The sequence below is a fragment of the Anopheles marshallii genome, chromosome 2 (genome assembly GCF_943734725.1).
Source record: "Anopheles marshallii chromosome 2, idAnoMarsDA_429_01, whole genome shotgun sequence".
In the NCBI taxonomy this organism is placed as follows: Eukaryota; Metazoa; Arthropoda; class Insecta; order Diptera; family Culicidae; genus Anopheles; species Anopheles marshallii.
In genome coordinates this window covers 63,223,835-63,236,632 of record NC_071326.1, presented here as the reverse complement: position 1 = coordinate 63,236,632, position 12,798 = coordinate 63,223,835, and the positions used below count along the sequence as shown (strand labels likewise).

The following is a 12,798-nucleotide window of genomic DNA, read 5'->3' as shown; positions in this document are numbered from 1 at the left end:
GTTAAATTGCATAACTAAATTGAATTCTGTATTCTGCAGGAGGAAAAATAGCGCACAAGTTATAGCGATGATATGGGAGCAAAAAATGGGTCAGGCCTGTTCACGAACGGATGGAGCCGGGTGGTAGATGAGCATTTTGGACACAAGTTTTAATGGAAAAATATTCCAACACACAACGCTTGCGTTTCCGATCCCAGGTCAATCCGGGGGTTATGTACGTGCAGTGACGGTGTCGGGGGTGTGTGCAAAGAAGAAATTAAAATGTGCGCTCAGCTACCCTGGTGATGCAATTTAACTTTATGGTAAATTTGGTTAAATAGTCAAAACGCTGTCTGGAGTTTTTCATGCTTTAAAATCACACACATTGGCTCTTGCGCCTTTTTTTTTAGCAAAACAATCGTTTTGATAATAATTTTTGAAGTGATATTGTGGATCAACAATCCCATTTGGCAGGAGATTACAGTTTCCCTCATTTTGATGTTGTTGTTTCAATTAGTTCAAGTAGTTGCGAGCAGCTTTGCGATGCAAATTGTGCACTTTGCGAATCGTTGGTCTTCATCCGACTAGTGCAACTAATTGCATTTATTCTGTAACAAACCCTGCAAACGGCTCAACCCGCCTCATGCGCCGGACAGATTGATATCTGCCCGTCCAATGCACCAAAGATGGTAAAGTCCCGAATGGACTTCCTTACAATTGCATTCCTTAGTTTGCAGTAAATCCTGTTTTTATTTCGCTGCTGCTATTGCACAACACTCCTACCATCCTTTGCCTACCAAATCCCACACTACAGCTATCTTTGGCGACCTTTGTTGTGCGGAGATGCTTTGGTAAAAGTTTGTCCCGGTCGGTTGCGTTCCGCCCAGTTTTCATTTTTGTGCGCACAAGCTGCTGGTTACCGAGCTGAATAATTTCTACAATGAACGATTCGGCTCTAATGAAACAAGCGCTACCAGCATCAGCTGCAGCAGAAAACAAAAGCATGAATCTTTGACACAGCACAACAAGAAGGGGAGCCAAGCGTTGGGAAGCACTCCCAAAAGGGTAACCCTTTGTTGCGCAACTTGTTCGCAGCTGAAAGGATTCGTCTTCGTCGTGAAGCAAAGTTGGTGTTTTAATTTGTTTTCAGTTTTATTTTCTTCCAGCTTTCGTCGCCTGCATTAAGGAACCGGCGCTTTATTTCTTTGGAAGAAGTTTACGGTACACCGAAACCGTAACATTGTTTCTAAAGCAATGGTGCATCCGTATTCGTTGCAGTTTTGAACAGGAAGCCGGAAGAGAACATCGCTGTTGATTTTAAAAATATTTTTAATTCGATTTCTAAACCTTTTAGTTCGAATTAGAAGATTCATATACCATGATACCTGAATAAATTATTCGCCATTCTGATGAATTCATATTTTAAAAGAAATAGAAAGGATCTGGATGATTTTGGAAGGTTTCCTTTAAGCTATCTATTCAAAATATCTAATTGTACCTAGGGCCTCCATAAATATCCACATAAATCTAAGTATGACGAGTTTCTTGATGCCTTATTTTTATGTCATCTATATGCCTTATTTTTTATGTATTTTTTACTTTATTTATTTCTTGAAGGGATATTATTCATGGCGTCATGGCTCTTGGCTGAATGCTCACATACACCATGCAAATATAATAATAAATAAATAAATAAAAAATACATAAAAAAATAAGGCATATAGATGTCAAGAGTTTAACATGATCAGACCAGCCCATGACTTACGGAAGCAGTTCCATCCGAGCCAGTTCCCCTATTCTACGCAGTAATTGACTTTAACTTTATGGCTAAATAACGTCGAATAAAGCCATAACTAGCAAATTTTTGAGGTTGTAGTTCAATTAAAGAAGAAGAAACGATGCCTAATAGCAACCGTAACAAGGGTATGAAAATCTCAGAAACGAATAAAATGAGCGAACGTTAAACGAACATTGGAACATCAAATAATGTCCGATGCTGGGTTTGCATGTTAAGGATTGGCCTAAATTATATAAGTTATAACTGGTATAGAAAATGAAACCAATTTATACGCTCACTTGGGCAGTCTCTTCCGCTTGCTCCGAACCATCGTGCGATACACAGCGTATAAATAAAGCGTAATTTATGCATTTATTAAACAAAATATCAATAATATAAGATCAAATATATTTCTAAAGATCTTGATGTTTCAGATTAAATGTACGTCTTTGCCACCAAAATGCCTATCATCTGTGCATGATTACTCTTTGAATGACTTTTTTCGTTTATTTTTCAAAACAAAATGGACTTCATCCAAGGACGAAATCTTTTTTGTTTTAAGATATGCTACTTGAAACAAACAATGAACTTCAACGTTTTGGTAGAATAAGGAAAGGTATCGTCACGCTTCATTCAAACCGACCATGTGACTGTCATGGGTGGTATTGGCTCCAGAAAAGATGATATTATACATTGGGTGACAAAATTATAATGGAACCTTCAGTCTATGTGTTTTTTCGATCTGTGTGTTGCGTTACGATAAGAGAACTTATTTTGGCGATGCTTAAGTCATTCGAATGGAACATCGTAGGCACTCTCTACGCTAAGCTCTAGACAGCTTATATTCAGGACGAAGTAGAGTTGGGCCGGAAACCGGAAACCGGAAATTGAATGAAGAAATCAAAACAAACTTCAGCCAAAGACGGATAAGTGGTAGCGGTCCAAAATCCAAAGAACTTTGCTACGCGTTTTCTGAATGAGAACTGTTTATCGCTGAGTGATTCGTTCAGTTTCAGAGAGGAAGATATACTCAAAGCAGAGCATCTGAAGTGCGATCTTTGGGAGTTATCTTCAATCAATGAAACAGCATGCGTTTGAATGTGAATGACGATTTCCGTTCTTAGTTTAGTGTTAAGTTTTCCCTTACAGTTCGTTAAAATAAATGGCGAAAGATTCACTCGGACTATTTTCACGCAACTTATATATTTTCTATTGTCCATATAGTTAAGTGAATTGGCACAAACACTTGGCGAATAATAAATCTTTAAGCAACGAAGATTTTGGTCTACTTAACTGATCACTTCCATGAAAATGCCTTTTCATTCGACCATCTTTTCTGTGAAGCGAACTGTAATGCAACCAATTTCTTGCCGAAATCTTTCAGCTGTAATCCAAACCATTCCATACCCGTGCCGAAAGATAGTTTCGGCGAAGACCTATCAGATTCAGTTTGCTGCAACATTGCATTACATTTTCGGGCTTCGGACAGCAAGCTTCGTGAAAACGGTTAAGGTCCGCGAGCGTGCAAAAGGGTTGGCTAATGCAGGAGGAGACACGCTAGGTATGGGATGGGTTTGTTCGTTTCAGAAAACTTACCGGAAGTACATCAGCGAAACGATCGTGTGCAGCAGCACGTTGACCAGATGATAGCCGGCCGGTTCAAGCCCGTGCAGCAGATAGTTCCAGCGAAACGTTAGGACACACAGCGGTCGATATGATTTATGACTCTGTTCCTGCGGGTAGGGAAAAGGGAAAACGAAGCGTTAGCGTTGATGTGAACGAAGAGAAATGAAAGCAAAAAAAACCATCCACACACGAACACACACCGGTTATGCTGTGGAAAAATATACAAGAATATATGAAAGTTATGATCCGGGACAAGCGCTGCTTCTATTAAGGCTTTAACAGGCTCAAGTCTTCAGGCAGAAGGCAAACGGATTTCACGAACAGAAGCCCGTACCGACCGACCCGTGGCCGGTAAGGGATATTATATATATAAGCAGCAGAAGAATATCCTGGAATTAATAAATCGCATGAGAATAATTTATGGTGGATTTACCATCCTGTGGGAGCGCTAAAGGTGCCGCTCCCATAGAGCGTCGTCGTGCACTGGCGATCCTGTCCGGTCACCGATAGTAGGAAAATAAATAGACCAACCAAGGATAAAACCACACACACATACACACACACCGGCTTCATGTAAGGTGGTTATGGAAAGCATGCAATAAAAAGAAATCATTCACTTTCCACGCGACGACCATTGCCACCACGAGTTACTAACCCGTGACCTCCATTGGCCGCTTCTCTTAAAACTAGTTTTTCTGCGAAACTTATTTTCATGAATCCGCCACATTGTAACCTGAGCCATTCGCTCTTACTTAATACGATGTAAAAATAAAATCATTCGAGTTTATGGGCTCACCGTTCTTTTATTTTCTTATCTACAACACATTCTCTGGCAGGTGAAACCAGACGACGACGATGATGATGATCGCGATGGAATCGGAAAAATTACACTCGCCCGCAAGTAATAATCAACCAAACAAGGGGAGGAGGCATGTTTGGCTTTTATTACATTAAGTCCAGATTGGGATTAGCCGCTCCGATCCAGGAAAAGGCCAGGGACGTTGTCCGAACTCGGGAAAAACTAGGACAGATTATAACTTTGTTCCCTTCGCCATGGGTCATGCGTTGGAGGATAATCCCGTGGGCGAGTTTTACCGATCTTCGGACGGTTGTGAACTTTTCTTCTTTGCTAGAATGAGGTGAAATTAGATTTTTCTTATCCGATAGGGGGAGAACCACAATTAAGGTTAGCCTAAGGGCTATCATACATATTCTACTGGCTCGCTTGGCTCGTGGTGCGTTGTCCTTGTCCTCGTTCGTAAGCGGTTCGAGGAAAACGGTTAACTAATTATAAATGAAATGGAGAATTGCAGGAACCGTGTATGAATTTTTGCAGTTTCTTTTACATTTTTACATTGTTTTCATACATTGTATAGAGTTTTTAGAAATTGAATAATGTTAACAATGCCATCTATTGTAACCTTTCAACACGACAATGATACTTCGATTTATTTCGCATTTTATGTTTAAATTTTCGCATTACTTTCATAACAAAAGAGCTTTATAGAAGACAATTAAATAATAATAACGAGTAGAACGGATTTTCTACAATCGAATACAAAAACAACCACAACAACAACAACCATTTGCCAAAACGTAACAATAATTTAAAAGCACTTGAGGACTTTGATTATTACGGTTGGATGTTGTTTAATCTTTAATTTTAATGCATCAATTTTATAGCACACAGCTTTCTAACTAACAGTATTGCGGTAATTGTGAATTACAGTACTCAAATGATACACAAGAATATCACAATTGTAAACCAAACTGGCTTATTCGTAATGTTAATTCGTTATGAGAATTTTGCATAGTGAATGTAAACATATACCAAAATTCTGCCACAGAGCCTATTAAACACTTCTTTTTCAATACAATAAGCAAGGTTGTAATAATTTCGTAAGAGAAATCATCAAATTAGTAAAATATCGTATGTTACACAGTGCAATTTTTCGACCCAGCAAAAAAAAAATATTATGATTTGATGCATACTTAATTTTTTACAATTTTAGAATATATTAATTTTATATATCACGTACACGTTGTCAAAAATTGCAAAAAATGGTTGGCTATTTTTTTAAAAAAGAATTGTGCTATGCAGTATACATATAATGCATATATACAGTATATACCACACAATGTTTGGTTACAATCATTTTGCCCGAATTTTAACAAAAGAGTTATTGTTTTTTCACTTTCGCCTGAAACCCATAAAATAATCTATAAACTATTTGAACTTCACCGCGTACCATGAAATACAGCAAAGAAAACATAAACTGTTCTACACATTTAACCTCATCATAACGAATTGTTATTCAAAACGTCATGACCCGCAACAAAGAAACATGCTTCGTCAGGAACCCATGAACGTCAGCAGGCTGGTTGAGTAAATATGCTTTTCTAGTGTGTACACATTAACTCACATAACGGTCCATCTCGCACTGCAAGAGGCAAATCATGCTTGAGAAAAAATGTGAACTTTATTGTAATACGGTTAGCATACAAAAAACAAGGTAAACTTCTTCTCCGTCCAAATGCAGCTCCCATCTGCAGCAATATTTGGTGCATGAGTTGTGCGTTTTTGTGTAGGACTGACGGTAGAGAACCCCAAAGTCTATCATTCATAATCATTCATCTCATTATGCCGTACGCATATCAACAAGCCCTTTGGTAGTTTTTTTTTTCGCCAGAAGTTTCCACCCTGCATCGATTTGGCGCGAGGAAAATCTCCAATCACGCACCACCCGGGCAAGGCCAAAAACTTTTCCCGCTTCACTCTCGGCGTTGATGATAATTAATGGCTTCTTACGCGCTAACAAATCGCTCTCGGGTGCGCACATTATGCCGCTGGCGGGAAAACTGCCCATTTATTCATACGCAATCCATCATCGGTCGATAATCGGCGGCGCATTGTACGTCAAACAGAGAACGGAGAAAGTAAACATGGGAAAAATAAGAAACCCATCCTAACAAAACCAACAGCAGCAACCGTGAATGTATTCACAGCAAATAAGGACCCACCATTTGCTGGCCCTCTATCCCGAAAGCGAAGCATGGGAACCTTGAGTACCTTTTGCATGGAAGGTGTAGTAGAATGGGTAATACTTTTCAAGCATTTTTACCGTGCAAGATTAACCGAAAGTCGATCCCGTTGGGAATAGTGGGAGGTTTGTGGAATGAACCAATCAATTTATGGGCGAAACGAATAATGAATTTCCTGGCGCCTTGAGAGCGTTACGTTGCGTGTAGAAAAAAGATCTGTAGGTTTGGAATAACGGTAGGAAAGTAATTAATCCTTTTTGGTCTGTACCTGTGCAGAGGTTGTATTTTTATTTATGCTTTGTATTATGCCAACACCATTAGCTGAAAACAAATTAGATATAGTACGGAAGAAATTGGTATCGTAGTGCAAATAATACCTTCATAATAAGTGCAAGGGTTAAGCCATTTGTTTAATTCGACTAACGAATAGTTTGAAGGGAGATATACTGTCAGATCGACAAACACAATCGAAAATTTACCATTGCATTTTCTCGATCAAAACTGTGACATATTTCGGGGAAGTTTCGCATACTCTAAGCATTTGCCGCTTGATACGATCAGCAAATTTCAAAAAAGCATTGTTTAATTCAGAAATTTAACAGGAACTCTATTATCGTATAAGCTATTTTTAAGCTTATAATCATAGTCTCTGCTAAAAACCGACAACGGAAAATCATCAACTTGATAAATAAAGTTTTAAAAAAGTAAAGAACATTTTCGGGTATGTAATTGTTTATGTAGTTCATGTGCGCCAACTTCTCACAAACGTGTAATGGCTTGATGATTAAAGAAAATTGAATTAATAGTGTTGTGCGTGACGTTCCTATGATTTGCTGTGCAAGATTAAGAAATACTTTCAATCAAATCAAAAACGTTTCAAATTTTCTACATAAAACCGATGTCTTGAATTGATTTATGTTAATAATAATCGATATTTAAAAAAAAACACACACACACAATGTACTTAAAATAATTTGAGGCATTGGTCACCCCATTTATGTTTTGATCATTTCTTTGCTGATCCTGCTATAATTCACGCCACAATAAAGATTCTGGCTAAAGCTTGTTAGATCACTTCAAGCGTGTTTAATGCCGCCTCGAGACGGTGCGAATAATATTGCAAAGACACACTCAAAGTCGCGAAAAACCCTAGGACATCAGCAGCGGTTAGAAGGACAAACCTTCGCCTAGCATCCAGCAGTACGTACGGTTGACTGAATAAGTCAGCCCCTTCGTTGGTTTGGTATCCCGCCCAGCAACAGTATCCAAAAATACCGACCGCGTGGACAGACAGGATCATGCCGGTTTCCTATTGTGGTGCAGGGCAAAAATATATGACGGTAATTTATAACTCAATTAAAACGGAACAACCAGCAACTAAGAAAAGGAAAAAAAGGACCCTCAGCCCGAATCGAAATGGAAGCTCAACCGAAATGTTATACCCGCTACCACACGAATTTTGCGAAATGACAGAAAAAAACGTCGAACCGTCACCGAACGACGATGATGGAAATGGTCTGGGAAAATGGTCTCGTTTCTTTTCCAACCCACTTTCCCAGCCGTGGTTAAAGCCACCATAATAAAATCCCCTCCAGCGTAATACACGAATGTCGTTGCTGCTTTTGGGAGGTTCGGTAACGGATCCCAAATTTTGGTCGACGAAGAAACTGGCCAGCGCCAGCAAGATGTGACGTGAAGCGTGCGGAAAAAGAAAAACACAAATCATTTCCACCCGAAACGGCACGACAGTTTTCTTTGGTTTTCTTTTGGCGCCATATTCAGCGCCGCTGCCGCTCATCTTGGTTTGGTTTGCGCTGACATTTAGCTTTTCGAATAAAAGTGTGTGTTTGTGTGTATGAGAAAGTTTAAGCTGGATCGCGAGAGTCTGGCGAATGATGAAGAAAAAAAGGGGAATAAATTGATGAGCAACCATGCGTCTCCATTTCATCGAGCATGATGGAATACAGCCCTTACCGCGACGAAGCCACGAAGAATAGGGATGGCAAGGAGGAATTGTTTTAAACTCCAACAACGCGATGCAGAGTTAGTGTTATTACAATTCTTAAAGAGTGGTTTTGTAGTAAGGCGGAAAAGTTTAGTCCGAAAGGATGATGAGATTCGGAAGCGACAAGTATATCAAAAAGAAATATACACACCACCATGGAAATAAACTGAGGCGAAAAGCGCCTAAAAGGAGCAAAACATTCATCAACGTATTCAATTCCATTCTGTTAAATAACTATCTCTATATACGTTCAGTGCAACACGCTGGAAACCGAGAAAACAAAGTAGCGAAAGTGAACAAATTATGTCGGAACAAAACATTATATTTCGACGAATTTCAGCGCACCTGCACCTTTTCAAGTCACCCAACATCGAATAACATTTCTACGAATCAAATAAATAACATTTCCAATCACAACCGGCATCGGCGATCAATATGACTTTGCGACGATGAGCATGTTATGTCCGCTTCAGAGAACCGCAGATTTTAGCTACAAGTCTGGCAGACGTTAAACATCCACGTGCGTACGTACGTTTACTGTTTGATCCAAGTATTTCCTGTGCAAACGTTCATTCCTTACTTTACTCTTTCGTTTCACTCCCGAAAGCACACACACAAATCGATTATTGAAACTTTTATTCGACTTTACCGTGCCGTGCCCACCGGCAAAGATAAAACCGTGGAATGATGCGGCTGGTAGCTGAAATTGAAAATAACCGAACCGCAGAAGATTTCTTTTTTCGGGCATCGTTTTTCCCTCGGCGTAATTGTTCCACACCAAACGTGCGCTTACCTGAACATCATTGTAGCGTGAAATGCCGTTGATATTCATAGACGCATCCTTGAGCACGCTGCTTCAAAAGCGTTCGTGTTGAAGGGGGCATATGCAGGAAGAACGCATAAGGAAGTGCTCCGTAATCGCTGTCGACCATTTTGTCAGAGCCAGAACAAAGGGAAGGAAGAATAGTAGAAAAAGTGGAATTCTCTGGTTGAGAAGAAAACGATAGACAACAGGCAATGAGTGTGTCCTTTTGTTCCGTATGAAAGCTTTCCCTTCTCCCTTCCCGAGTCTTCACTAAACGCTGAGAAAAGCACACGAGGGCCTCGTTAGGGCCGCGAAGCGGTGGAGCTACGCTAGCTGGCAAGAGTTTTTACCTTATCGCTGCTACACGTGCACACGCCATTTTCGATGGGAAGTCTGAGAGTTTCCGATTACTTGTTTCGGTTTTCGAATTACGATCGACGTTGTCAGATGAAAAAAAATACAAAAGAAAATGAAGTACACACACACACTAGCTGAGAAAGTCGAATTTTGGGCGTAGAAAATAATTTAGCCGACCGTGAACGACTATCTACTCTCGAGTAGGACCCTCTGTTTGCGTTTAAAGTAACTCGCCGTAAGATATTTCGTAACGCTTCTATTTCTTTATGTTGTATCTCCCAAACTTTACCTGTGGCATGCTGTTTTTAAGATCGTACTTTTACAAATCCAGCCCAACCAATGGACTGAAGCCGAACACACAGTACACGTGAAGTGGATAGTAAAGGAGGCATAATAGAAGAACGACATCTGCGGAATTTTCACGAAAGAACAAGTTGTTTCACGGTGTTCCTAGCTTAGAATCCGGTGGTCTTCATCTAGGTGTTACACTCGAAATAGTTCAAACATTTTCCCAAGCCGCCGACCAGCAACAAGCAGACTTTTCCTTTCGATATTCACGTAACGTATCTCGAAAAGGTACTTGTCCTAGGCAGAAGAAAATGAAACTTATTTTGCTTCATTATTTCAATGCCAGTCGGCTTTAATGCTGATTGTTGTGAAAATGGTCAACGATAAATGGTAGCTCATTTGGATTAGGGAGTTGGAGACTTGATTGCAAGAAATTTGGCAACTTATCGATGTTCTTAAGGTCGGATTCGCGATTCAAAAAGATAAAACAGAAGTTTCGTGATAATTGTACTGTTCCCTAATTTTACACGCCGGAGAAGATTAAATTTGAGAAGAAGTAGAAGTAGAAACAATCGTTTCTACTGTTGAAGTTTTTGCCATTGGCATCAAATAAAAGTACATAATATGTATAAATTGTTACATATATTGAGGTTAAATTTCATCACTTATATGTGTTGTTTTGCACACAAAATGTACCACCAGCACTATGCGGAGCAAAAGTTGTGCAGCAGTATTGACTGTGTAAACGTTAAACATGGAATAAAATGTACCCCTATTTCTATCAAGAAACTTCTAACAGATAAAGCATTCCCACTTAAAATAGCCAAACCGAACCTAGCGTCCAAATTCAACCACGTTAACATCCCACTGCAAATTTGGGGAATCCCAAAGGATCCAACGCTTATCGAAACGGACCTCAAATATTTCTGCAACCGAATAGAGTTGGCTAAACAATTTAATTAAAACACACTGCTCAGCAACACCATGCCAGTGGAAGCAATAGAGCCCTGTCACTTAAGGCAAGTCGTCCACTCACTATATCGAGCATGGCTTTTCCTTCACTTAGCACCACCCAAACCTACCACTACACTTCTTTTTCGGTATTTTAAACTACTGGAGTCAAAAACTCTAACCCTTCGTACTTGCCGCGCAAGTCCATCCTTGCCGACAGGAATGATAAAAATGTCCTTGCACAACTCTTGCTACCATGGTGGCCATGGTATTATGGGTGGAGTTTGGTGAAGAGCATTGTCGGCATGAAGTGGTTCGAGTCAGCGGGTGCACACAGCACAGATAGACACACCACTGCTCTACTGACCTCCAGTATCGTTCAGGAATGACCGTAAGCAACGGGCAAATGGCACCAAGAAGCCCATTACTCTAAACTGGCAAGTGAGCAGAACACCATTGGGTGGTGATATCGAACGGTGTCCCGGATCGGAGAAGGATACTCGCCGGGAGTGCTCTGTTCCGATTGGTCTTGAATTTTGGCTGCAATTCAATTCGCTTGCCAGGCTGCTTGTTGTTAAGACGAACAACGGCACCGGTAGTGCGCGAACGCTATGTTGTGCTGGGAAGGATCCCTGTTTGCTCTAGAGGGACTTTGATTTCACTCCAGCTCCTACCGGGAATGCGGGCTTCCTGAAGGGGTTTCTTGCGATGTGTATATTTTAAAACTGTTTGTAGGTAGCAAAAACGACGAAAAACATGTTGGTGCATCCAATTTTCTTTTTCGACACTGCATCTGACAAACTGCCTCCACTTTCTTTCGACTGTTTATTTCCATCGATTGAGCTAGAGGTAATACAAAAAAAGCACAAAGCAATACATTTTGTCGGAATACAATCCATTTTATCGGAATACAGCATTCAAAAACGAGTGAACAAGAAACCCGAAACGAACTAGCCATGGAACATATAAAAGGAGCGGGTGAGATAATTGACCAATCCTTTCAATTTAAAGAAACACGGCTGATATAAAACGCCAGGAACGAAGCCAAAAATCGATGCACACGAGGTGACGTCCGGCCAGTAAAACAAACGCCAACATAACGAACCGTAACGAACGATTATTTATGCGGGTTCGACGCCGGGTTTTTGTCATTTTTAGTATTTCCAATTTAACCATACAGCGCACTCACACTCTGCTTGAACTGCATTGTTGGCAGTGTTTCAGATCAAAACATGCATGGAACCTGCATCCCGATTGCAAGCATATCATCAGACACAAACAATGTCGAAATGTGGGATGGAGTGAAAAAAGAAAAGAAATGAACCAAGAAAAAACAAAGGCAACTGGAAACGACCAGGTGAGGTCTTTCGGTGCATAATAAATAACAAATTTAATTTATGGAAATTGAACAAACATCTCTCGTTCCACGGTCCCGTTTACCTTTGGTAGGTTCTCAGATTGAAATCGGTGTGGAAAGTTTATGATCGAATGGGTTTACCCGTGACTGGGACCAGCAGGTAAAGCTAATGCAGTCTGTTTTTCAATACGTTGATATGATTTTCTACAGATCGTACCATGATAACTTACTACCTTCATTTGTATCAATGAAGACACATACAACCATGAGAGTGGGCGGAAAATTAAAACATTGCTTCAGGAGTAGAAACCATCGTTCGGTACCATAACGGTTTTATTGACCCAATCAACCCATCAATGGTAGCAACCATCAATTTATAATGAGTGTCCATTTTTCTTTCTGTATGTGTCTTACGGTGTACAATAACCAAGAGACTTCAGATGGATGTTTATCAAACCGGACACGCTTAAAATGTCTATCATTTCTTCACCCATCACGCGGAATATCGAACATTTCCACCATCTTTAACGATTGGCACCATTATGCTTACATTGAATAGCTACCAATTTTTCGTGCCCGTTCACACTTTTCTGCTGTGTTTCACCCCATGA

At 40.1% G+C, this 12,798-nt stretch overlaps 1 protein-coding gene across 1 annotated transcript in view; it reads right to left on the bottom strand.

The window, feature by feature from the left end:
• LOC128719294 (protein O-mannosyl-transferase Tmtc3) overlaps positions 1-12,798 on the bottom strand; it is a 135,700-nt gene that overhangs the window by 93,562 nt on the left and 29,340 nt on the right. The window contains exon 2 of the mRNA XM_053812919.1: positions 3,353-3,489. Within this exon, the coding sequence (XP_053668894.1) occupies positions 3,353-3,489 (137 nt within the window). The remainder of the gene's footprint in view (positions 1-3,352; positions 3,490-12,798) is intronic.